This window comes from Myiozetetes cayanensis, unplaced genomic scaffold, assembly GCF_022539395.1.
Source record: "Myiozetetes cayanensis isolate MyiCay16 unplaced genomic scaffold, myiCay2020 scf6-25, whole genome shotgun sequence".
Taxonomy (NCBI): Eukaryota; Metazoa; Chordata; class Aves; order Passeriformes; family Tyrannidae; genus Myiozetetes; species Myiozetetes cayanensis.
The window spans coordinates 39075450-39102001 of NW_026087853.1; the positions used below are offsets into that span (position 1 = coordinate 39075450).

At 33.7% G+C, this 26552-nt stretch overlaps 1 protein-coding gene across 5 annotated transcripts in view; it reads left to right on the plus strand.

Moving 5' to 3' along the window:
* The window catches only part of FUT8 (fucosyltransferase 8), a 111097-nt gene extending 87517 nt beyond the window's left edge, over positions 1 to 23580 (plus strand). For all 5 annotated transcript variants that reach the window (XM_050336389.1, XM_050336390.1, XM_050336387.1 and 2 more), the window contains 4 exons: positions 8531 to 8777; positions 10030 to 10206; positions 15478 to 15628; positions 19985 to 23580. In XM_050336389.1, coding sequence (XP_050192346.1) covers positions 8531 to 8777; positions 10030 to 10206; positions 15478 to 15628; positions 19985 to 20302 — 893 coding nt within the window. In that variant the 3' untranslated portion in view covers positions 20303 to 23580. The remainder of the gene's footprint in view (positions 1 to 8530; positions 8778 to 10029; positions 10207 to 15477; positions 15629 to 19984) is intronic.
* Positions 23581 to 26552: the final 2972 nt, after the last annotated feature.

Consider the following 26552-nt stretch of genomic DNA (forward strand, 5'->3'; position numbering starts at 1 on the left):
TGTTTCAGTATAATTTCACCAAGTCCTAAAATGTTTTTGTCTTTTTGCATTGGAGTAATGAATAAAAAAAACTACCTAAAAATGTCAGCTAATTCTCAAGATACATTTTTTGTATGGATTCAGAATGTCATATAGAAAAGATGCTTGTAGGCAAATGGTTCTGAATACAGGTTTTCCACTATGTGAAATATCTGAAAGCTATGCTAAGGCTTTTAAGGTAGAAGAATTTCTTGCATTTTTATTTCTGGTTTTCAATCTTTAGGTTGCCAGCCTACTGATTTCTTTCAAATGTTGTGAACTGATAAAAAATTTGAAAAGCTGCATTTTATTGCAGTGGTCTCCTACCCACATGGGAATATGTGTATTTATTTTGTTAACATTTTATATGAAGCAATAAATATGTAATATTCAAAGAAAAAATATTTACTATAATATCATATTTTTGGCATTGCATGTCCATAAATGCTGTTGTGTTAGTGTTCCTTTACCTACTATTTACTATTAAATTAATACTGTGACAAACCTCAACAATACAGGTATTTTGTTTGCAAGTACCCTTAATTCCTGTAAGAAATGGTAGTGGGTTTAAATTTCCAGTAGTATTCAAATTAATAATAGTTTATTATGGTACATTATATGTGATTTATCTTGGGTTTTTTATTAATACTGCCATTACATTTTCCCCTATGACTGAAGACCAGAAAAACTTCCTTTTCCATTATTGCAGAGTTACTCTCTTGATTTTCCTCCTTTCATGTTGGTAGACCATATGATGTAGAATGCATCCCCGTTTCTTTCAGATGCATTGTTAAGGTGACATGTGCCTCACTGCTGTGAATTTCAAACAACATAGCAGTTTTATTGTCTCCTGTTTTATTTATGGCTAACTAAAATGTCTTTTTGTCTACTCATACCTTGAGAGTTGTGTTCCATCTGGACTTGCATATGGAGGTATTTTTACTAATTCATTGAAAGATTAGTCTTCCAAGTGTTAATATTAGGACAATACAAGATTGGGAGTTGTAAACCACTAGCTCAAAACCACAGTAAATGTCTTATCTAAACTGGGAGCATTCCTCCAGTAGATGCGTGGACAGCCAAGTACAAATGTTAAGCTCCATTCTCATGACCTGTTGCAAACTTTTAGGTCATGAGATATGAAATATTGTCTGCATGTTGTCTTGTTTTTGACATGCTTATACATGCTTGTTACAGGCTCAAATGTATGCCCAATGAGCATATGCATGCAAGAGATAAGTCCCTGAAGATACTGAAGGATTATTATAAAAGTAATCTATCTTCTGTTCCAGAAAAGATAACCTAATATACATTGCAATTATTTGGAAGTATTTTCAAGTATATGGTGATTAACATTAGACTGAAATAGAGAATAAGCTTCAGTGGAATTATTTGAAATCAAATCCAGAATTAGTTTTTCTTCAATATTGCTGTAAAGGTCTTTTTAATATGTTTTCCTGAGTTATTTCAGCTATCCTTATGTAAGATCTTACTTTTAAATCATTAACTGTGGTTACTGTTTACTTGAATGACTAGACTTGGATAACATGGCAAAACCCCTTTTCATTTATCAAAGTGTATTTCTCTCTGCAAATACATTTTATGATATTTTCTGGTAGCTGGGGAATTGGAACTCCTCTTAGGCAGGTACCCCTTTTGATATATGCTTTTTAGATGAAATAAGACACTGTTCAAAAGCAGTTTGAATATATAAAGATAAAAGGAAAAATAAATTACTAGTAAGCTTCCTGATTTTTTCTTAGTTTGATGGTCTGCTAACTGTTATATGAAGTCAATTCATGCAGTCACTTCATCTGTACACTTTCCAGCTGTCATGCTGCGTATATAAACAATTGAGGAAAGGAAAAATCTTTACTTTTTTAGTGTTCTCTCAAAGTGATGTGACAATTGCCACAAAAGGCTTCTAATAAGGGATGAGAAGCTTTCAATATAGTGAAACAGAAATATAGGTCTTTATAATACAGCTCTCCTGAGCTTGCTAAAAAGGGAATGTAGGCTCTAAAGGCTTCAGTAGGTGCTACTGGTTTAGTTTTGTTAGAAACAGAGCTATTTCAAATGCAGAAATCGTTACACTCAGTTCAGGCTTCCGTTAGGTCCAAAAGGGAAAACATCTACTGAAATCTCATCACTTGTTAAGACAGTAAGAGCACTGCCTATCTTTACATTGTGGTTTTGATTATGGGTAGGATTTTCAAAGAACCAGAATGACATGGGAAGATAAATACTATTGAAAGCCACTTGTGTTACAAAGACATGTTGGTAGTTCAGGAACTCTGGAAGTTAGGGGGTTTTGCAGGAGCAGAAAGACTATTGTTAAACTTTTACTTTTAAGGAGGGAACTGATAAAATAGTGTGTTTGGCAGAGAAGTATTTTAGGCAAGTTTCTTGTGAGAGCAAAAGCTTTGTCGTCATGCTTTACCTTTCTGTGTGCTCTTTTTCTTTTTAATCCTAACTTAGTACAAGTTATGATTATTGGATGAATTTTGGCCAAATTTGACCTAGAGAAATACATCTTGTTAAGGTCGCTCAAAAGTCCACACAGTAGATAGACTGTGTATGTGTATAGAGACACTAAAGCCAATATTCAGGCCTGCGAGGCAGTGAGAAGCAGTGACTGATCACAGATGTCACTTTTCAACAGGCAAACAGCAGAGAGAGTGGTAAGAGACATGAGAACAAGGGAGTATAGTTGTAAGAGTTGTGCAAGAGAGGAGAGGAAAGGATGTAGAAAAAAAACCTTGGGAGTGCTGGATTGAAAAAAGTAATAAAAGGCATGTCGGCATGTTTGAAAACATTTTTGTTTATTCATTGCTGAAGCTATTGAGAATCAACCTCTTGAGATGGTTGATGGAACAACACTCTCCATATGGCATATGAAACCTGGGAATAAAAAAACTGTATTTTCAGTTTCTTTAAGTCAGAATTGCACCAAGTTTATTCAACACCTGCCTGCCTTAAAAGGTTTGGTTACGTAAAGGATGATTAAAAAATTAGTAAGTGGAACACTACTGAGAAAGTAAACAGAAACTAAGTTAAAAATTTTGTATTAAAAACTGTACAAAGCAAAATCTTAGAGAAAACATTTAGATATATGAGTTTTGGGCATCAATATTTTACCCTGACTACTTTAGAAGAAAAATAGGATTTTTATCTCATGTCAATTCCATTTTGTAATTCAACTATGGCATAAAGTTCTTATGAGATCACTTTATTAAAGCTTGGAAATCCCCAAAAAATAGTTGTAGGAGATGAAGTGTGCATCACGGAACAGATAAAAGCCTAGTTTTTCTTTCTTCTGAATTAGTTGACAATTCATAAATAGCATAACACCATAACTTTGTATAGTTTTCATTTTTTACTTTATCTGATTTGTGAAGAAAAGCATTAAAATATCATTGATGAACCCTGAACCTGTTGTCTTTACATTAAGGAACAGCAGCCAGCAAGACAACGAGGAGCCTTGTGAGAATTCGGCACAGTTTCTCTCACCGTATCTGTGCTAATCAAAGAGCATTCTTAGCACTCTGCAGTATCTCATGTGGTTGAATTTAGAATTGTTCACTTGAGTAAGGTTTCAAATTGGCAGTCTGTCTCTCAAGTGGTAGAGCTTGGTTAGGTAGATCTGTGATTAGTCTATGAAAGTTAATATCAGCTTAAATAAGTATATTACAGAAATAGAAAAGCAGCAAAGCAATTCCATTTTTACATGGTTTATTCAGTTGTGTTTCTAGCAACAGAAACAGAAATTAAATTGCAATTCTCATTTACAAGACAGGAATGTCCTTAGCATGGTATTCCTTGGCATACTTTTAAGGACAGCTTCTTGAAAAAATACTTCGAAATCAGCTGATGAATTTTTAAATAATAGGAGAATAAATGATCAAACAGGTTTTCAGTTAACGTTAACTAATAGTAGTGATTGCGTGGCAAAGTGTCAACCTCCTTACAAGTAAGAAAGTAATGAACACCCAATGAAAATGCCCATCCAGGTGCAGGTATGAGCCAATGTTCAGATAGCAGGAAGTAAGGTTAGCTAAAATGACAACATTCCAAAGTTTTTTTTGAGCCAAATCAACATGTTTCATGTGTCAAAGAAGTTGATATGAAAGATACAAATAGCAAAAGGTTCTAAATGAGCTTTAAACTAGAAGGACAAAGCTTAAATTTGAAAATCAGACAGACAGTAAGGTTATACCAAATCATGAAAAATCATGTAAGTTCTGAGGACTATAAAGTGATTAAGGCACATTGGGATACTGCAGAGAAGCAAAGTTATGCTTTTTATAACACATGGAGCTCGGAGCTCATTTCAGTATTTAAAAAGAAATCAGTGGGACTTCTGGAAATTGAAACTGTGTTACTGATGTATTAGTGATGAACATATCCAAAAAATTGTAATAAATAAGAACTAGATGGTGCAACTGGCATGGTCATTTGAATAAAAATCAATTTCTATACAGTCCATGATCTTCCTCCAGAACATGTTGGGGTAAGAGTGAGTGTTCTCGATATCACAGTACTTTATGACTATTGCCAAAAGATTCAATCTTTTGGTTACTCAGTACAGCAAAAATGGATTAAATTGCAGAACTCTGGAGGACAATTATTTAGATTAATCCAAACTGAAAAATAGCACCTGGAATCATGAAAGTTAAACAAGCTATAAATAGAATTATAGTGACAATTTTTGGGAACTGTAAATGCAAAATAAATTAGAGCAGAATAAGTATTGATAATATAATATTGATAATAAAATATTGATGACATGTAAATGACATGTAACAGCTCTAGAGTTATCTCCCAACTTAAATAATTCTGCGATTCTGTGATCAAATCTCAAAGCTGGAACAACACTGAGCAGGGAATTGGACCTGATTGACATGATAATGCTGTGATTTGAACTACCCACGTGAGAAAAAGATACAAACATTAGTATGGATTTATGGCTATATATATTAAAAAATACAGCTGAGAAGTAGAAAACCTCAAATATTTAGCTAAAAACTGAAGAAATCTGTTGATTGAAAGTTCATTCTGTATTTTTAACTCTGCTTCTCTATCTTCAACTGAACAGAAACAGTTCATATGAATCAGGAATGTGACTTAATTGTTTTCTAATGCATCTGCTTGTGTATTGATTTGACTGAGTTTTGGTTATCTCCTGTGTCATTGATTTTGGTTGCAGCTTGTTTTCAAGTCAGCTGAAACAATATGCTGCTATCCAAAAAAGGAGAACAGTTTTTAAAACTATGCCTGTTAAAAATAGGACAGTATCATTGTCTATTAGGAATCTTTCCACAAACACTGCACAAAAAAAAAAAAGAGTGATCAGTATGATAAGAAAGCTGTCACTTGCCTATATGGCTGTTGCAGAGAGTTGTTTACTTCTTAGGGTTACTAAAGAGTTGATTTTAACAGGTTTTGTCCAAGAAAAAGTTGCTGTAAGTTTTCCTTTTACTGCATCTGCTCTCCCATACTCCTAAATGTAAGTGAAGACTAACAGGAAGTTTTTTTCTCCATTGTTCAAAATTATGATAAAAGTAATAAAACCTAAAAAGTTATCATAAAGTTTTCCAGAATTGTACACATATCTATGTGTTTGATTATGCAGATGTTAATCTTATGTAAAGCATTAACAAATATACAACAGCATTGCAAATAGCCACAACCATATTTATCTTTTGATTTTTAATTTTTTTTAAAAAAAGGCTAATATTGCATTGTTTCAACCCACTACTGTGTGTCACAATTATTTTGTCAACAATAACTGTTAACAGTAATCTTGAAGCATGAGGGGCTTCTGTAACCATTTCAAAATGTCTAATTATAATATCAACACATGCCTTGATTTGTAGTTGTGAATATTTCATTTTATGACTTTCCGTTTGTTACTCATACTTTCAGTAATTGTTACCTTATTGGTTTTCATATTGTATAGTTTTACAAAGTAAGGAACTCGTAATCTCTGTGAAATAACCATGTGATATTTTCAGTTCCTTCTCAAAAAAGTTATTCCTACCTCAAAGAGCACTTGCTAACACTCAACCTAGTAGTTACTTTGAGCAATCAAATTGTTTGTTTTTCCTTAGTGAAATACGTTGTTTTTCTGCTTTTGGTTCGCAACAAGTCTTGCAGTTTCATTACTGTTCAAACAGCCTTATCACATGCAGCTGAAAGCTGAAATCTGATTCTTTTTTTTTTTCACAATCTTCTTTGATATTCTTGTGATTTTCTTATATTTTAATATAGTTTGCTGTATATGCTGAGAGCTTTCCTAGTTATTTCTGGCCAATCTCGTTTTCTTCAAAACCTTAAGTTGGCCTGTGGAAATTTTTAGAAGCACACTCTTATCCTTTAAATAGGATGAAAAAATCTATTGGGTTGAAATTGGGTCAGAATTGGTCTTCTCAGGATCAGAATGTCAAATAGTAGATTGTTCAATCAGCTTTATCACTAGCAAGATTTTCCAAATGATTATCTTTACACATCAGTGGTTTTTTTTCAGTGATAGAATGAAGTTTAAAAGTTTGTCAGGGATACTGTACTTGATAAAAATCCACGTTTTTATATGAGTCTTTGCGTCTGTGCTTTTTCTCCTTGAAAGGTTTGCAGTGAATTTCCTTCTCTAACTTCAGAATGGAGTCTTTCTTCTCTTGGCTAAGATTGCTGTTACTACTTTTGCCACCTTCTTTCTTCCCCCACTGTCAGTTGAGGGGGAAAGGGTAAAAAGAATGGAACCTCAAACATTCTTTCATACCATTCCCAAGCTAAATATTTCTTGTCTAAACTTCTACCTGATAATTCACTAGCACTTCAACTTCTGCACTTGCACTTCCATGGCTTCATCATGCTTTTTTTTCCTTATTGCAGCTTTCTGAAGTCATACTAATAAAATATTGTCCATCATATTATAAGAAGACTTAAATGCTCAGTATTTTTACTAAATTTATGAACTTTTATTAAATCTTTTCCTGTATGTGTGATATAATAGATGATAAAAATAGAAATTGGCTTCTTGAATTAAAAAGGATTATCCATACCTGTAGTACATATTCTATGGGAAATTCTTGTAAAAAATTCCCCTTACAGTGATGTTATACAGTACAGTGATGAAATATTGACATACAGATACATCTAGGAATCTAGATTTTCCAAATCTAGTAGAAGTGAATTGAAAATATACCTAAAAATAACAAACATTCCTTATTTAAACAGCCATATCTCAGAGAGCTACTGCTGAAATTTGACTAATCTTCGTAGGCTCACGGGTGTTAATGTAGCATTCTGGCAATGTATGACTTAATCACGCAAGTGTCATACTTCTAGGACTTTGTCCCAGGTATACTGAAATGAGTGCATGTGAAAGTGTTCTAACTTTTGGGATTTTTAACTGTTCTTAAACTCATTATTCCTACCCTGAATTGATTTTTTTCAGCCATAAGGTTTACTTGTTCATCAACAGTTATTTGAGTTTGATTTAAAACAGTTTTCTTTTCTGGCTGGTGAGCACTAAAGGGAGAACTAATCATCTTTGCCAGTGAACATTGCAAACAATGAAAATGTTATTTTAGAGTAAATGAGCACAGTGGAAATATTATCTGAAATGTTCAGTGCTTCAAAAATGTAATGTTTTGTTTTATGTTGTCATGTATTATAATTTATTTCAGTATATGAACATAGCTTTGAATTATCAATTATGTAGATGCTTGTGTTCATGTAATTTGTAAAAACTCTTAAAAAATGTTTAGTAGCTCTTAAACCTTGAATGGAAGTCCCATCTAAAGCATCAATCCCATACAATAGGTAATATTTAAAAAATAACAAATTCTTACCTGGATGCACATCACATCCTTATACATTGCTTGTGCTTGTGTTTTCCTTGATCTATTTAATTTGCTACTTATCTTCATAGTTTAAGTTCTTGAAGCCAGGAATTGTCTCTCCTTCTATCAACAGAGTAGCTAATTCAGTGGTTGTAGTTATGTCTGACATGCTGAGATTTACTCCAATGAAATGTATTCAAAAGAGCAGCAGAGCCACAGTTATTTTTTTAATAATTTCTTATGCCTCAAAATATTTCTTTGTTTAATTTTTAAACAATTAATTGAATTTTAGATGTTTTGCATAACAAGTCTGTTCAAGTAGGCCTTAGCACACAGTAATGGTGTAGTTGTATATAAAAAGGTATGAATATATATAGAGGAACACATTTTGTATGTTATTAACTACTAGCTGCTAAGAATTCAAGGACCTTCAATTTTGTTCTACTTAAGGGCATTGTTAGATACAGTTCATATGTAAGTCCAGTCTAGACCTATGATTCTTATTAGATTTTTTTGATGCTATTTTGAAAAAGTAGAACAAGGGTTAGGTAGTCTTTTTGAAGTTGAAGATACAGATTAGCTGATATGTTTGGGATATTGTTTGCCAATGGTAAAGTTGATTAATAAAGTAAACTACATGACTCATCCTAGTGTGTATTTTAAAACAGGTGAGGCTAATGATAAGGATGTTCAGGTGGTGGAACTTCCCATTGTTGACAGCTTACACCCACGGCCACCTTATTTACCCTTGGCTGTCCCTGAAGACTTGGCTGATAGACTAATTCGTGTTCATGGGGATCCTGCAGTGTGGTGGGTTTCACAGTTTGTGAAATACTTGATTCGTCCACAGCCTTGGCTAGAAAAAGAAATAGAGGAAGCCACAAGGAAACTTGGTTTCAAACATCCAGTGATCGGGTGGGTATTTGGTTTTCTTTTTAACTCTCTGTGCTTTAATATGTGTATAGAGTGATTTCTGTTCAGGAAAAATTGTCTTATGATGATTATCCAAGAGCCTCAAGTATTTTGTAAGGGGAGAGGGTGATTTCTAGATGAAGCTATTATTTTTTAACTGTGCATAATACAACTTGATTACAAGCACTCCTTCAGTGTACTTGTCTACCTGCAGTTGGACAGATATATAAAAGGCATCTGAATAGAAGGTTTTTTAACATGTACTTTCATGTCTAGTAATACAGAATTTCATTAATTTAATTGCCTTACAGCTTGTATTCCAGACACTTTAAACTGTCTGGGTCTTCTTTTTAAGTGCCTATAGCTTTTTTATTTGAGGAAAAGAGGCTAAGCGTACATTTTACATGCCACAATCCACAACTAATTTTATCATTGGCTATATATGAACATGGTTTGTGCTTTTTGCTTCCCTGCTGATTTTTTCCATGGTTGTTGTTTCTCAGTGGTAACTATGAATTGGGATGGTCTGTATGGGGAGATATGGGGATAAGGAAGGAAAGCACCTGTGGGCAATAAAGACCAGCTTGTGGAAGAAAGGTTTTGCTGTCATATAACATGAAAAATATTGCTATTGCTGTACTAGAGTCTGCAACTACTGCTTTCTTTGCCAGAATTTTCCTTCAAACCTTAAGCTTTCTTTTTTGAGGAGTACACAATAGGTTTGTCCAAATCGTTAGTCAGCTTTTGACCATTGAATTGGTAGGCCCCTTCAGCACTGGTGTATTTGGAGACTTGTTAGGGTTCAAGAAGGTTGAAAAGATGCATTTATAACAACTTTAATTCAAACTATGCATTTTAGTTGATGTCCCAATATATCGACGATGGAAATGTTCCTAATTTCCTTTTGAGCTGTATTGATCAAGCATAATCTAGCCACAACAGATAACTCAACCTTCTGCACCAAAGAAACACCTCATATGCTGTAATTCAGTGTCCTTTGTTCTTTTCCTTCACTTATCTTGTGCCTTCATTTCAAGATTCCTGTATTGCTTTCGAGAACAGACTGACAGCTAACTTCATGCTGCCAGTGTGTCTTCATGGACGTGGATAACTTTTAATCCCTCCTTATTTTGTGTAGGAATTCAATTTGGTATGCATTCTAAAAGCACAGGCATGAAACTTAGGGTTAAAATTTCATTTGCTAAAGTGTGTATAGTATTTGTAAATTTAATTCCCGATTTCTACCTTTTCCCAGTGTTCACGTTCGAAGGACAGACAAAGTAGGGACAGAGGCAGCATTTCATCCGATTGAAGAGTACATGGTACATGTTGAAGAGAGGTTTGAACTTCTCGCTCGCAGAATGCAAGTTGATAAAAAGAGAGTGTATTTGGCTACAGATGACCCTTCGTTGTTGCAAGAGGCAAAGTCCAAGTAAGATGAATTATGTTTATATTACAATTTGTTCCTTCTGGTTAGCTTTACGATTTCTGACTATCGTGCACACACAAGTTTTAGTATAATTTTTTTCATCCTTTTTTCAGTTCAGATTGCATTTAATTTTCCAGTGATTTTGATTTTCCTCTAAGATATGCTTTTTTTGGATTTTTTTTCCCCCAAGTATGCTTTTCAAAGCTTAATGTTAAAAATTTAGAAGAGTTGAGCAAGATACCTCTGACTATTTAAAAACAAACCAATGCTGTAAAAGGGAGGTAGAAATATAAATAATGAACACACGGAACTTGTTTTAAAACATACTTATTAAAAATAAGCTATTTAGGAATATTGTAAAAACTGGTTAACATCTTAAGAAGTTTCACCTGTCCAAAAAATACCTTTCTGTGAATAGTTGCCAGAGCAATTTTTAAAAGTTGGCTGAAAAGCTTCTGATGATTTTCAGATAGACTTCTATATTGACAACTTTGAAGACTTTAACTCTACATGGTGAATAGTTTTAAAGTTTGTCCTTAACTATGTCTGGGATTCTTGACCTGTAACAGTGTTTCTGTCTGTTTTTTCCCCTTTGTCCTCTTCTAGCTCTCTAAAATGTGGATATGCAGTTTGCATTCATTTACTCCTAATATGACCTGTATTTATGTGTAAATTAGTACTTTTAATTAATGAATACTTCTTAAAATCAAGGTTACTCAGTAGTAGCAAGCTTTTGAACTGTTTTATCCTTGGTAGACATTCTTGGAAAAATATATAAGATAACATATTGCGTAACAAATTTTCTTTGGCATATACAAGGTAAGCATAAAATGTTATTTTCTGTTAGGGGAATTTTCTACAGCATTGAAAATCTGTATATTTCAACTGTGCTTTTTCTGTTTTTCTTTCATATCCATAAAGGGCTGCTGTTTAAAATCAGAGTGTTTTATAAAAACTAAATAAACATACACAAATCCAGATGATGGCAACCTAATCCTTCCATTTTTGTATGTGTAGAAGCAAGAACAGTAGGAGGAACAATTATAAAATAACATTTAAAGTGCAAATCTAAACAATGGAAAGATGGGTAATACAAAATTGAGGTTATAATATTTAATTCATTGTATTGTTCTACATAACTTTAATTAGTTTGTAACATAACAGGGTTCAATGTTTCTGTAACAATCTTAGTTATGCATTTTTTCTTTATTTTTGTTTACCTTTCAGTTCTTAGCACTCTCTGTGAATAATAATGAAACACTCTACCTATGTAAATATATCATCCCAAGTTCTCAGTAGCAACAAAACTAAATTGTAGAAGTGTAACATGTTCAGTAAAACAGTACTGAATTTTATATTAAGCATTGCAGCTCAGGTCCATTCCATATCACAGTCTTACTGCAATATGGTCAGATACAGCTCAATAGTACAGCATTGATTTTGCACGTTTTCTTAATGAAAGGCATAGAAACTGTAAGTAGGCGAGAATTTTTTATGCATTACCACTGAGTTTTCAGGTGAAAGTTTACACTGAAACATAATTTCCTAAGTTGCTTGCACCCTACTATTGCTTGCAGTTGAGTGGAAGGCATTTGAAACTTCCTGTGATTTCACAGAAGGCAGGAGGCATTTTGATGTTTTGGCATTTAAGGGCATCTGAAGGCAGGTTAAGGTCATGTTTTGGCAGTAAAGCAGCTTTTCTTCTTCTTGTGAAATCAAGTACAAATTAGTTTACACTTCTGACAAAAAAGTCGCATTGAACTACTAAGCTTTGATAGAAACAGCTGTCACATTGCAGTAGCTTATGTTGCATTCTTTGCAATTATTGGTGCAATAATGTTAGTAAAGTACTAGATATTATATCTCTCTACATGAGAGTGATTGGCTGTCAAACAGTGTTGGCATTTAAATAATGAAAAATTAGCCAACATTCACATGAATAGGCATCTTGTTTCTGTTAAGAGAAGTATTTTAAACTTCTGTTAAAAGAAGTATTTTCATAGTCCTGAAAACAAAAATGTTTTCAGGAACTTCCCTTGCAGTCAGTTGTCTACCAACTGCAACTCCTGTAGTAAAAATAGGGTAGTCACTACTGTCAGTTTTTAGAATGTTTTTGTTTTACTGGAGGACTTGGCAGTGCTGGGTTTATGGTTGTACTCAATGATCTTAAAGGTCTTTTCCAATTTAAATGATTCTATGATTCACAGTCTGGTCCTTTCCTGTTTTAGAGAAGAGAATGTGTGACTAAAGCTAGAAGGTGTCCTACCAAATGTGGTGTTTAGGTGATTCTGTCAGTAAGAATATGACAAATTATTAATTATTCATTTGCCACACATTCAGGAATCCTAGTAATAGGATTGTGCCTAAGTTCTACTTCAACAGAAAAAACACTTCCCAAAAGCTTACACTGTATTACATTCATCATAATATAAATATAGGTGGAAAAGGGAGTGGAAGGAAGCATGAGCTAACTATAGAACTTCAGAAGTTTCATCTTCTTTGCAGCCATTGTGGCAGGAACTGGATCTGAACAGAATCTAAATCATTATAGTGAATGGGAAGAAGAATTAAACCTCACTTGATGCAGGAAGTCAGTGGGCCACATACGGCTTGAGAGGAGTATACGCTTGGACTTTTTCTTCGTATTTTTCTTTATGTTCTGCTTTCAGCCCATGTTGGACACAGGAGAGTGGATCAGAAGATTCTTTGCTCACGCTGAATATGGCTACTATTTTACTCACATTTTAAAATAAACCTCTTTTTCCAAGCATGAACACTGTGTATTTGGGAAAACATAAAAGTACTTGTTTGAAAACTTTAATGTGTGAGTGGATAAATTATAAGCTTTGATCACTGGTTTGAAGAAATGGTCTCTGAAACTGTTGGTTAGATGAATTTGGATCAACTTTACACACTGGATTAAAGACTAGATTTAAAAGCATCTCAAAGACTGTTTCCAGAATAAAGGAAAGGAGAAAATTTTAAATTTATGCATTAAAAGATGTGTAAATAATTCTGACTTTTTAAAATCAGATTCAGTATGACACTTTTTTTTTCCTTGTGCTTCATTCCTTAAAGTTGACTGATCTTTTGCTAATAAGAAATCAGATTCTTCAAGAAAAGATCTTTTCTCTACTCAGCATGTGCATTCTGATTTTTGAAGTCTGAAGAAAGTGATTAATTTTAGCAGTATTCCTGATGCCAAGAACTTGCCAAGAGTTGTGCAAATATCTTTACCATGTTCACTGTCCCTAGAAATGCCACCTTCTGTTAAATGTTCTTCATGTTGCTCTGTTCAGAGTTCTTTCACTGAAATAAGGTTGATGCTTACCTCTGGTTCTCAGCTAGTTTTCAGAGGAGAGTAGTACATATTTCCATTTGGTCTGTACTTTTTTTCTTTTTAAAAGATGTGAGTATGATTGACACAATGGAAACTGGAATAGAACGTATTGCAAATATAATGGTGTCATCTATTGTATTTTGAGAAGTGGTTAAATTTTCACAAAAAATGTTAGACGTGAAAGGATGAGAAGGGAAATTATAACTGTGGAAGAGTTCTTATTGAAAAAACTATTGTTTCATATGCTCCTGTAATTTCTCAGAAGAGATATTATTGTTCTAAATGAATACTATTTCCACCTTCTCTTTCTTTTTTGTTTGTTTTGTCTTGTTTTTAATGTAATAGGAACTTTCCCTGACATACATGATCAGATACAACCTTTAAAGTTGTCCTGCTATTAATGTGAAATTTGCCGTACATTCCACATCAAATGTGGGAGATTTGCATACTGATTTTTAATTTGCTCTTGAGCAAATCAGATTATTTTCTGATTTGGTAGTCACAAAAACCAGCTCTGCTTGTCCGTTTCACTTCTGAAAAGAGTTTGTCCGTATTTTTAACATTAAAATGGAATAAGTTGGGCAAATTCTAGCAAGAGATTGTCATAATCGTGTCTGATGTGTGTCTGGAGTGTATTCACGTGCTGCATTGTCTTATACAAGTGCATGTTAACTTCATTAGCTTTACAAGACTTTGAGTTTAAACCTTGTTTTGAGCAATGTTTATCACAGAGCTGTCTAACTTTGAAACATCTGGTTGTGGGTTTAATTTATTGTTGCTCCAGCATTACAGGCAGCTCTATATTTTTGTTTTTCTTTATTAAACAGTATCAGAAGGATTAATTCTTACAAATGTAATATTAGCTGCCTTACTCTCTTATGCAATGCATTGATTTATATTTGCTATGAAGTTGTAAATTTGAAAAAGATTTGTTATATAAATATATATAAATATATATATGTATGTACTTGCTTTATAATTAGCCCTGCAGTTGAAATTTTGTAGTTGACTGGTTAGTTAGAATTGCACTTCATGATTTAAATATAATTAATGTGTAACATCAATGTAATTACCACCTTTGTTATGTCTTTAAAAATGTGATAGGGGGCTGATTGAAAATTTAATTAATTCATTCTGCTTTTCACAGTTTCTTTCAGATGCAGTTCCCCAATACAGAGGCATAAATATTTTGAGAAAGACCATTACTTTTTAGTATTTTTAAATGGTTCTTGTTACAGGATAAAATCTTATTTAAAAAATAATATAAGACAAGGTTTTATATTTCAAATAAAGTGTTAGTCCTTAAAATAGTACTACTTTTTTTTATAATAAGAATAGTATATTGGCATGAAATTTTACATCAATTTCCTTTTGATCAGTGAATTGCAAAATTTATTCTCCAGGTGGCTATAAGAACTATGAAAGCGTTTTATTATTTTTGTTAATTTAGATTAATTTATTAAATATGTCCCTCTTAAAGGTGACTGGGATTTTTGGCATAGTGTCATAATCAGTGTCTAACAGACAATATTGTAGTAAATGTAGTCTAGTAAAGTCAGAATCCCAGATCCTATTTGAGAAGATCCTATAGAGAAAACTAAGTGATCTGAGTATATTTCATCTAAAATCAGCATATCAGCATCATTAGCAGAATGTGGCATATACTTCCTGATATTTTTTTGCTTCCTCTACAGTGTTACATATCAGACAGACTTAGAGCTTCTTTGTATTTATTTTCTTTTCTAGATAGAGGGCATGATTGGAGGCGGCAGTAACATTCTACAGGGTTCAGCAAAATTGTAATTCACTTCCTGTAATGCAGAGACTCAATACAAATTATCAAACTTAACTTGCAGCAGAAATAATACTTCTTAAAAAAATTAAAAATAAATAGAACAAGACTATGCTGTTAAGAGTGTGTTGTATTTTCACAGGTATCCAAATTATGAATTTATCAGTGATAACTCCATATCCTGGTCAGCAGGACTTCACAACCGATACACTGAAAACTCCCTAAGAGGTGTTATTCTGGATATTCACTTTTTGTCTCAGGCAGACTTCCTGGTCTGTACATTTTCATCCCAGGTAAACTGCAATGCAAATACAATGTAGATTATATGTACCAGTTCTAAGTCTTAGTTTTCTTTATGCTTCTGTTATCTTGTTCTCAGTGATCTCTCATGAAAATTTCAGGGAAGAATCAAAGGCTTGGTATTCTATATGAACATTTAGAGGACTGTAAGCTTTGGTTACTTCTCCTTAATTAAGTTACTGCCTTAATTAAGACATTCAAAATAAACAAGAAAAAATATCAAAAAAGTTTGAGTTTCTTGTTTTGCACAAAGTAATGTATAACTTGTGTCCATCCATTTCTATGCAACTTGGTAAGGCATTTGAAATAGATAAAAATAATTGTAAACATGTTTAACACCTTAATTTTGCAAGAAGGAAATATATAGCTCATTTCCATCCATTTCTACACATCCTTGCATTCTACTAGAGTTCAAACATATCTGCTGTTGCCTTAGTTGATGGTGGGAATGAAAAAGAGTAAAGAACACTGACATTTAGTTTCTCTTCAGTCTATTCCGTTTCTAGCAATCCAGTGGCAGCATAATAAGTGTGAATTCTGACCCCTGTAATCTGTAGAGACTTCTTTTGCACATAATTATATGCTACAAGCTTCCTTTGTTGAGTGATGTGATGAAGGAAGTTGGAGTCCAGTAGGAAACTGAATCATGTGATTGTCATTGTTAGTATTTGATTCTTTATTGCATTATATTGTACCTTAATTCCATATATCATTACAAGCTTTTATAAGAAGCTGTTTTAAGATTAAAACTACAGCAAAGAGTCACCAAGCAGTATTTTGTGACTGATATGCTGATCTACCTGATTCAAATATGTCAAGATATGATTGAAACCAGATTGAATGGTTTTGACATGCTGTTGTCATATATTCTCTTAGGTGACACGATCACACGTAATTGTACTGTTAGATGGAAGTGGACACAAAGCTCAAAAATTAAAATTTACTTAAAATTTTTTTTCCCCACAACCTCTAATGTAAAATGTCTCCTGCCCTGATTACAAATAAGTAACAAGCATAATATTAGTACTAATTTATGGTCAATACAGTGATATGTTGATCTTGACAGGCAGAATTCTTAATAACATTGCCATACCAAGAAGACAGCAAAACCACAAAAAAGTATAGAAAAGCTTCTTATCCTTCAATTATCCTTGTAGACACACTTTATTTACTGTTTGCCACACCCTGTAAGGAGACCTTTTATAGCATATTTAGAAGGTTATAAATAGAGACCATTTCAGACCAAGACATGGGTAAACTCCAAAATAAAAATCCTCAGTAAGAAAAACTTGTGAGGAACCATCCACTTTAATAATAATGTTTGATTTAGCTGAAGCAAATCCACTGAATGCATATCCCAGTGAAAGAGCTAAGACCTAGGGCTGTATGTCTTACATGGCACATGTGCATTGGTGTGGAGACAGTTCACATTGTGAAGGAAGAATCATATGGTCTTTGATAAGAACTTAATGAAGAATCCATAACATTTTCTGCTATTTGTATATTTAGATAGCTGTGTTTAAAAGTGATAAATGTTTGTTTCAAATAAATTCTAGGGAATAAACATAGTTTAAATATAGGTACAAGTGGCTTGGACAGAATATGCTGTTAGTTAATTTGGAGTAAGAATACATATATTGAGAAGAAAAATACATCAACACAGTTAAGGTGATGCAGTTTGATCAGAACCTCTGTAGGTCATCTGGTACAACCCCCTTTGAGGGTGGGTACCTTTGTGGTGCAGGATATCTTTGAGCTTTAGTCTCATTCTGCATCACCACGCATTTGACAATCGACATGTTTATTGGGTAATATATTTGATTTTCCAGAGTTGCAGAAAATTCTACTGAAGTACAGGAAATCATTTATTGGACTGTTACTCTCAGTAGGTGAACTATGAATTTGGTCCAACAGTTTACTTAATTTATTCTAGGCAATTTCTTGTGCTTTAATAATTCAAACTCCTCAAAAATAATTTAACACCGGTTTTTCTGGGCATGCAACAGTGTGATTCTCTACAGAATCTTCATATATTGGGCTTTTCTAAGGTGTATTGCAGGTTTTCCTACTGTTCATAAAGTTTTCTCTTTTATGGGTTTAACATTTGATTCATTGATTTCTAACATTTGAATTCCTGTCTCTGCCTTTTCTTCAATGAAATAAACCATTTGGTAGTTATTTTGGTGTTAAAGGTAAGCAAAATCAGGCTGTTAGTGACCATCTTTTGTCCAAAATATATGATGAGAAAGTAAGGTTGAGAGTGTTTTCTAATTTGTTTCCACTGTGATCTTGGACTTTCTCATTAATCAATTACATGCTGACTTTTTTCCAGTTTCCTTTTCTTGCCAGAAAGAGCCAAAACTTCATTACAGAGGTATTAAGAGAAAATGACACTATATGTGAATAGAATCAGGAATTTCCCTGTATTGTTTTGTGCTACCAAAACTATATGAACACTGGTATAAGAAGAATAGATAGTTCCTTAAATTACTGTTGTTAAGAAATTAGTCCCATCAAGTGATGGCATGTCAAGGGAAACAACCTGTCTTGGCACTGTATTTCAGCAACATCACATTAATTGAGAGATATAGAAAAGTCACATGGTAGTTACACAAATCATAACACAATAGCAAAATTAGGATTATACATTAAAACATTTCTTTTCTCTTTAGTCTTCATTTAGATGAAATCATAGCTCCCGTTGACTGATGTATTTTTCTTCTTTATCTCATTTCCTCCAAGAATTTATTAGTATTTGTCTTTTGCATTGTACAAGTAAGTGTACAGGTTGCAAAACAAGTGGATCTAAGAATAAAAAATGGGAGGCTGGCTTTAGCTCTGCTTCTGCATGTGGACATTTTGCTTACTGTTCTCAACAGTTTACAGTTTAGTTATGCAGATTTGGTGCTACAAAGGAAACAATTGCTGAGAGCAGATGTTGAATGTTTTATGTCAGATATGCAGGATGCACTTGCTAAAAAAGCATTTCTACTGAAAAGATGTAAAATCTTTAGGGGTGTGCGTGTGTGTGTATCCTCTTCCTGGGAGAAGGGAACAAAACATCAAAAGTAGTCACAGAAGCTATAAAATAAATAAGCTTTTACAAATGTATGGGTAATCAAATTAGTTTCTACATTATGGTGTGTAACAGGTACTTCAAATAATTAACTTCAGCCTGATTTTCTGAAAGCTACCTCTCAAAAGTTAGTTTAAAGTTCAGATAGAGAGGGATAAAAGGAAATCTATTACATTTTTAAAGCAAATGCCTCTCTCGAAGCTAGGAATATACAAATGTGTCTGGTTTGACTGATCAAAGTTCTGTTTACTGTATCTTCAAAGGGAGAAAAGTAAAATCAAGCTTTACTATATTAACATAGACTACAAATTATGAAAAAGCTCAAATGCTGCTTCATATTGAAAAAATCCCCTGTAACATTAGTTTATCAACCTTTATCAAACTTAAGCAAAATCAGGGAATGTTACAGTAATAGAGATCAGAAATCAGAAAACTTGCAGTGGCCAAGTCAGACACCTGACAGAGAAGAGCTTTCCAGCCAATTGTTGAAAAGAGCTTTGTTTAATATAGTGGCAGCCTTTTGTGTTTCTGGCAACTCTGAGAAATACAACACAGTTCTGATGTGGGAACCTGTGTTCAGTCTGAAGAGAATTCCCTTCATAAGATGAGATACAATGACAAGTACAAATGCATCTTTCTTCTCACCAACATCATTGTCTTGCTGGAATTCAGTTTCGTTTACTTGTCTTGTAAGTTGCCAACAGTCATAATTTTATCACTATTCTAATATTATAACAGCATTTTATAGCCTTGAACTTCTGGAATTGCTAGAAAAGTAAATATAAAGCCTCATTATTGCAGAATAAATTTAGAAAATGTAAGTTCTAAAGGTTCAAAGGGAAGTAAATATAGTTTTTAGTAATAGTAGAAAACAACTAATTTGCTTTTACATTTGACTGGCTAGAGATCATTCATTTTAAAAAGCAGGATTGCTAGAGTTTGTATGGATGTTTTCAATTTTTACTGAAGAGTTGACTGTTCTAATAATTTACCAATTTGTTTATTTGTTTACCAAATCTGATCACCATAGGATTAATTAAAAAAGCAAAATTTCATCCATCTTGTTAGTAAATATCCAGTTTTGGGGGTGTTGGTGGTTTGGTGTTTGTTTATGGGTTTTTTTTGGTTGGTTGATTAAAGTTTTTTTTTTTTAACTTGGGCATTCTAAAACTTGATCCTCCTGGGAAACTTACCATACATTGGTTGCTGACTTCTGTGACATATTGCAGGCACACACAGTGTTAATGACTTCTCTTCTATTTTTATTTCTAAGGTTTGTCGAGTTGCCTATGAAATTATGCAGACATTGCATCCAGATGCTTCAGCATATTTCCATTCTTTGGATGATATCTACTACTTTGGGGGACAGAATGCTCACAACCAGATTGCTATTTATGCTCATCATCCACGAACTGCTGATGAAATTCCCATGGAACCTGGAGATATAATTGGAGTAGCTGGAAATCACTGGGATGGTTATTCAAAAGGCATCAATAGGAAATTAGGAAGAACAGGCCTGTACCCATCCTATAAAGTTAAGGAGAAAATTGAGACAGTCAAGTATCCTACATATCCAGAGGCTGACAAGTAGATTAAAAGGAAGACATTCAGCAGTAATTCTCAATTTTGATTGGTTCAAACCAGTCAACAACACACTAACTAATGGTTTATATGGGATTTGAATTTGCATTTTAACATGGAGTTAAAATCAAAGCCTTTGCAATGAAACTGGATAAGAAACTAAGAACAAATGGATGGGCTATTATCTGAACTTACTCCTAAACATTTTTGTTATATGCACTCTCACACATGCACACACAAACCCACATATAACAGGAAAACTGTTGTTTTATACTTTTTGTCTCTTTTCAGGATTTATCCCAGTCATTAGTCTTACGTGAGCTTTGGGCTCTTCTCTCTGCCATTAATTGACAATAATGTTCAGACTTATAACACTGCCACATTGTGTAATATGAGTGACATGAACATATTTTGTATGTGCAAAATATAAAACATGGTGCCTATATTTGAAAAGTTTGTGACCTTTTTAGAAGAGCCATGCCTATTTCATAATGGGCGAGAGTCAACTTTCATCTGGTGTTACCGTGACCACTGAACTTGCTTCAAACAAGATTCACATTTCAGACTAGATTTCTTTACAAGTTTGTTTGGTTTTTTTTTTAGCATTTCATTGATCACTTCTCATCATTAATAAAATAAAGGATAAATTCAACAATAAAATAGTCACTGTCTGTTAGGAACTTTTGTAAACAATGCCATGAACAGATTCTTTAATAGTGATAATGTTTCTGGACATTGCTTTTGATTGAAAAAAAACCCCCAGCAACCCCTAAAACCCACATAAAAGGAAAAAAGTAGCTGGAATTTCATTGAATTTTAAAACACTTATGTAGTAAAATAATTATGTAGTGGCACATTGCTGCTCAGTTTTGTGGACAGTAGGTAACAGCAGGATAACTTCAGCGACTAAATTTCTTACATTTACTCTCTAGCACTATTTTTTTACCTTCTGTGTTTCTCTTCTGAAATTAATCCAGATTTTAGGGTATTATAGGTGGCCACTTATCTTTTTGGCATTGAATGTAGTTACTTTGAAGTAAAATACTTCAGGTTATCCCATTTATAGAACCCGTCAATCTGGACTAGTTAAAAAAAAATCTAACAATTTACCCCAAAAATAGTAGGTTTGAGGAAAATATACACAAGGATGAATTTTTATGCATGTCATGAGGTTGTTAGTAATTCTTAGTGTTCTGAAATCTTTTGCTAGTCAGCTCTCTATTAAGAAAAGACAATTCACAAAACAATTTTACAAACAAATTTATAGATTCAGGAGTTGTGTGTATATATATATGTATATATACAAAATATGCAAGATAACAGAGAGATTGTTTCCAAATAAGAAGAATATTAATAGCATTTTATAGGCTCTAGTGCAATCCAGTCTGGATTACTGGAAGTGCAGACAATGTTTACTGTTCAGGGATTGAGAAAATGCCACGTGAGTAAGGATTAAAAGAGTGTGACTGGTTGACCTAACAAAGCAAAAGTATATTTAACTATATTTATGAATAGATGAAGGACAGTGTTAACATAGTGAATGGAGGTACTTGACCATTAATAAATGTTAGGCTGAAAAATAAAAGGAAATCTCTGGCAGTGTGAAGTTCAGCAGCAGGCTTCCAAAGAAATACTGGTGAAATGGAGCTGGATCGGTATGTGAAGGAATTACAAAGTGGTACTCTGATGTTACTTGCAGGAGTGATCCCATAGATCCGTTCCAGTAATGTGTTTCTTAACTGAAAAACTGCTTTGTGTCTTGAAAGAGAGTAACAAAATCTAAGTTGAATACTTCTGCGGGGAAAAAAGATACATTGATCGTACTATTAAATAGACATAATAGTAAAAATGAGCATAGATACCAAATGAGATCTGAAGACTGATTGAAGGATAATGGCAAATGAGTAAGAATGACCAAGAAATGCTAAAGATGATGAATTTTCGTGATGAAAGATGCCTAGGGTTAACTGGTGTTTCTGTATCTTGGAACTAGAAGCGGTTTGATGTTAGTTTCCTGTCTAAGTGATTCTGATAAATTTTCCACTAACTTAGGCAAACATGGTATTTCAGAGGTAAAAAGGTAGGCTAAATTATGATTTTTTAAAAGTTTTATTTTGAATTGTACAGATAAAGTTATTGCTACTTTCTTTTTCAATTTGAAAAAAACATAATCCAGACTCATGCACATTTGTTCCTCAGCAATTAAATCAATTCATTATATCTTTGGGAAAACTAATCTCATTGTTTCTACACAAATACTATGTTATCTGTTTGATATTTATAGATTTTGAAAATGTTTTATTTTTTAAGCTCTTTACTTATGACTTCAGAGCTCATAATTTCTTGCTCATTTCTTAGAGTATGATTCACAAATAAATGAACATATGAAAATTCCTCCATAGTCAGGTAACTCAATTGAAAATACCACTAAATAACAGAACATCTAGGATGAGCCTAAAGGCAAGAGCAGATCTTCTGATATGGCAATGAGAGAACTGAAAACTGTGATGTTATAGAAGATGTACCTATACAATGTGGCAATTCCTCAGCAGACGATATCTGACAAAGTACTGGCAAGGTACACATGCCTCCTTACATATTCTGAGTACCTAAGAAATAACTAGGTCATCATCTTTGAGAAAATGATCATGAAATTATACAAAATTATAGAATTACTGTTAATAATTCAGAAATGTACTGATGTAGATGCTATGATCTTATTCCCCTGGGTGGTATGATCCTGTAGTGCTTATACTTCAGTACTTCTCAGAGGAAGAAATCTAGCAATACTCTGCTTGCTACATGCATCTATTTCTAGAGATTTTTTCAGTTAAGACTACCAGTTAATTATGTCTTGAAATCCTGGGACATTGGTACACTGAAACTGAATTTGGTTTACATTAAACAAAATGAATATTTGAGACTTTATTCTCGTTTACAGTGGAGTCCAGGTAACATGTAACATCCATGGGTAATTGGAAGAGAGAACCCCAGATTTTTATTGTAGCTCACAGAAAAGTGAAATAACAGGAAATAAAAATTTTGTCTTTAATACCTGAAAGAAAGCTGAATCTTTTGAAGGTTGTGAACTCATTAAGATGCTAGCCAGAATGCTTGCAGGGAAGCAAGTGTACATCATGTTTCTTCTGTTTGCCTTGTAGCTGTGCAACAGTCCGGTCATGTAATTTTTGCCTCATACCAAACTACCTTCTCAGACATCCATAAAGCAAAGAACTTTCATACTCTCTTAACTACTATTTAATTAAACTTTCCTCTTTAAGAAACATTTGTATTTGTGTGTGTGCATGTTGTGTACATAAAACCAATATGAACAGCACTCTTTTGTTCTTTGCTATTTTACATTATCGCTGTCACATTCTCTGTAAAAACTTACTTGCCAGGTAAATGTAGTCTCTGGAAGCTGAATATTCTACATGCTGCTTACCAGTCAAGAAATTTATTCTGAGTAGTTCAGTTAACTAGTCTTCTGTGACAGTGGTGCACCTGGAGTCTTCATCTGCGGTTTGCTGCTACTACCAACCTGAGTTCTGTCCTTGATTTGGCCTGTGGTCAAAATGCATGGGATTTACAAGCCTTCTGTACCAACATCCTGCCCATGTGAACTGTAGAGTGTTATGGATTTGCTTATGAAGGATTATGTTTTATTTAAAATTTTAAAAATATTTTTAAATGTTTATCTTCAGATAAGTCTTTTGTTTATCCCTTCTATCACTGAATTTTAATGAAACTTTAAGGAAACCATTGAATTTTAAGGAAACCAGAAAGATTTCTCTCCTAATCCAATTTTTCAGAAAGGAGAAGTGGTGATACCTTTCTTACAGAGAGATACTCACAATGTAAAAGTTTCCTCCGTAACAGGTTTTATGTTTCTTTGGTATGCTATTATAAAGTAAGGATCTTGTCTTCTGAGCTAGGAACATAATAGGAAATAAGTAGAACATTTTTGTGAAAAATTCTTGATATGGGGAGGTCTTCTTTCATGCAAGTGGAGTAGCACTTACCTTTTGGAACCTTCTCCAAACAGTGAATTGGGCTCGTTTTTTCCTGGTCATTTGTTTCTTCACAATGTAATCTCTAGTGTGTCTGAGGAATGCAGGCAAAAATAATTTGCTTAGTCTGGGAGATGGGAAGGAGAGAATCTAATAAGAAAACACAAATAAACATTTCAATACTGGGTTAAGGACCTCTGCTACTGAAATCATTCTGCGCTTTGCCAGAAATACTTAGAATTTGCTACCTTCCTTTTGATTTTGCCTAATACAAGTCCCAGTCACATATATCAAGGTCATGCTGGTCATATTCTGATTGTTGGTTGTTACTGTGTACATTACAGTTTTATTCCTATTTTGGTGGCTTGGGAGCAGGTTGTCAAAGGGCACAAAAGGTTGTGTGGCTTTCTTATTATATTGAACTAAAACTGCATTTTAAACTCACAAAAATTCCATTTCCCTAAGGTGACACTAGAATTGTTATTGTAGTCTACAGACTTTTGTCAAGGTCCTCTATGTGTACCTGCAAGCATATCTGGAGCACGACTGAAGCAAAGAAAGTTATGTATGAATATCAACTGCATACAGGTTGTGTTAGACTTCATAGTATCCTGTTCATTTCTGAAAAGCATGAAATGTGGCACTGCACGATACAAATAAGAGGATAGTATAAAATTCCCAGATCTGCAAAAAAAAGTTGCTATGTTGTTTGAATGCATCACTGGTTGCATTCACTGTGTACAAGATTATTCCAGAATCTAAATATGTAAGACAGAAGTCTTTCAGCATTACTGAAGAATCCCATCCACTGGTGTGTTCACCCCTTCTGATACCATGTTTGCTGTTCAGTGGAATTCCTCTTTTTTGTGGGCTTGTTTCCTTTGACTCATCTTGTCAGCAGAATCCTATTGCCACTGCAAATCAAGCAAGTTTGGATTAGAGCAAAGTCATGACAACGTTTGCACAAAGATGTCTTTACTGTTGCTCAAAATTAACTTACACTCTTAGGCTGACTTCTTAAGAGATGCTCTTGAGGGAAGGAGCTATCTCCACTGGACTATACATGTTTTATAACTACTGGCACACACATGTACTGGTTTTACTTTCAGTTTTGCATTATTTTCTCACTTCATACAGACTTGAGATTTTACTTTCATTTTAGTATATTTATGAAGGGTTTTCTGAAACATGGTGAGATAAAATCCCAACTCTCCTGCATTTTCTTCAAGAAGTGGAATAGACCTTCCTCAATTTCCTCTAACTGCCCTAAAAACATCCTTCAGTTGCACCATTTTAATAGAATCAGCTGGATCTATGTTTCCTGAAGATTATGGAATTTTTTTACTCTTCCCATAGCCCTGCTGTGTACTTGCATCTGATCCTGACCTCCCTTGGCTGTAGGAACCTTTGTCAAACCTTTCTGCTTCACATATTTTGATTTCCTTGCCTAATGGTCATTACTTGACTGAGAGTCCAAGAGGTAACAAGTGTCTGTATTTGGTTTTTCATAATAACATTGGAAATTGTATTACTGGCAGATTATTTTTTTAATGAATTGCATTTTTTTTGTTTTGTCCCTAATAGTCAAGGATTCAGAGTAAACACTCAGTGCCTGAGAAGTGTTTGGGAGGCTTACAAGACATAAAAATTCTTTATGTGATCAGATTTACAGCTCACAGCATGACAAGCATCTTGACTAGATAAAAGATGTATAGCATTCCCTGCTCATTTTTGCCTTATGCTTGCAGCTTAGTTTGCAGGAGACACAAAGTGAATGCTGTCTTTTTACAGGACCATACGGATAATTTTCTTCTCTTCAACCTTATTTTAGCTTGGTTTTAGTGTTCCTGCTCTTTGGCATTTTAGTGGTTTTTTTGGTTGGTTGGTTGTTTTTTTGCTTTGTTTTTTGTTATGTTTTGGTTGGGTTTTTTTATTATTTTTGTTTGATTTTTTGGGGTTTTTTTGTGGTTTTTATGTTGTTGTTGTTGGTTTGGTTTTTTTGGGGTTTTGGTTGGTTGGTTTTTTTATAATACCGTTGCAGTATTCTCAATTACTGCACTGCAAGCAGGATATTACAGCTTAGCTGTGAGAAGCCACTGAATGTTAAGATTGCTGTGCAATTCAACTGTCTACAAAAGAAGCCCAAGTATGTTTGTTGATACATTTCTGGAAGAATGGAAGGAGATCAAAAACCAGGACATCCTACTTTGTTCTTTGTGAATGGGAAGGAATTGGGCCTGTGTTATGTCT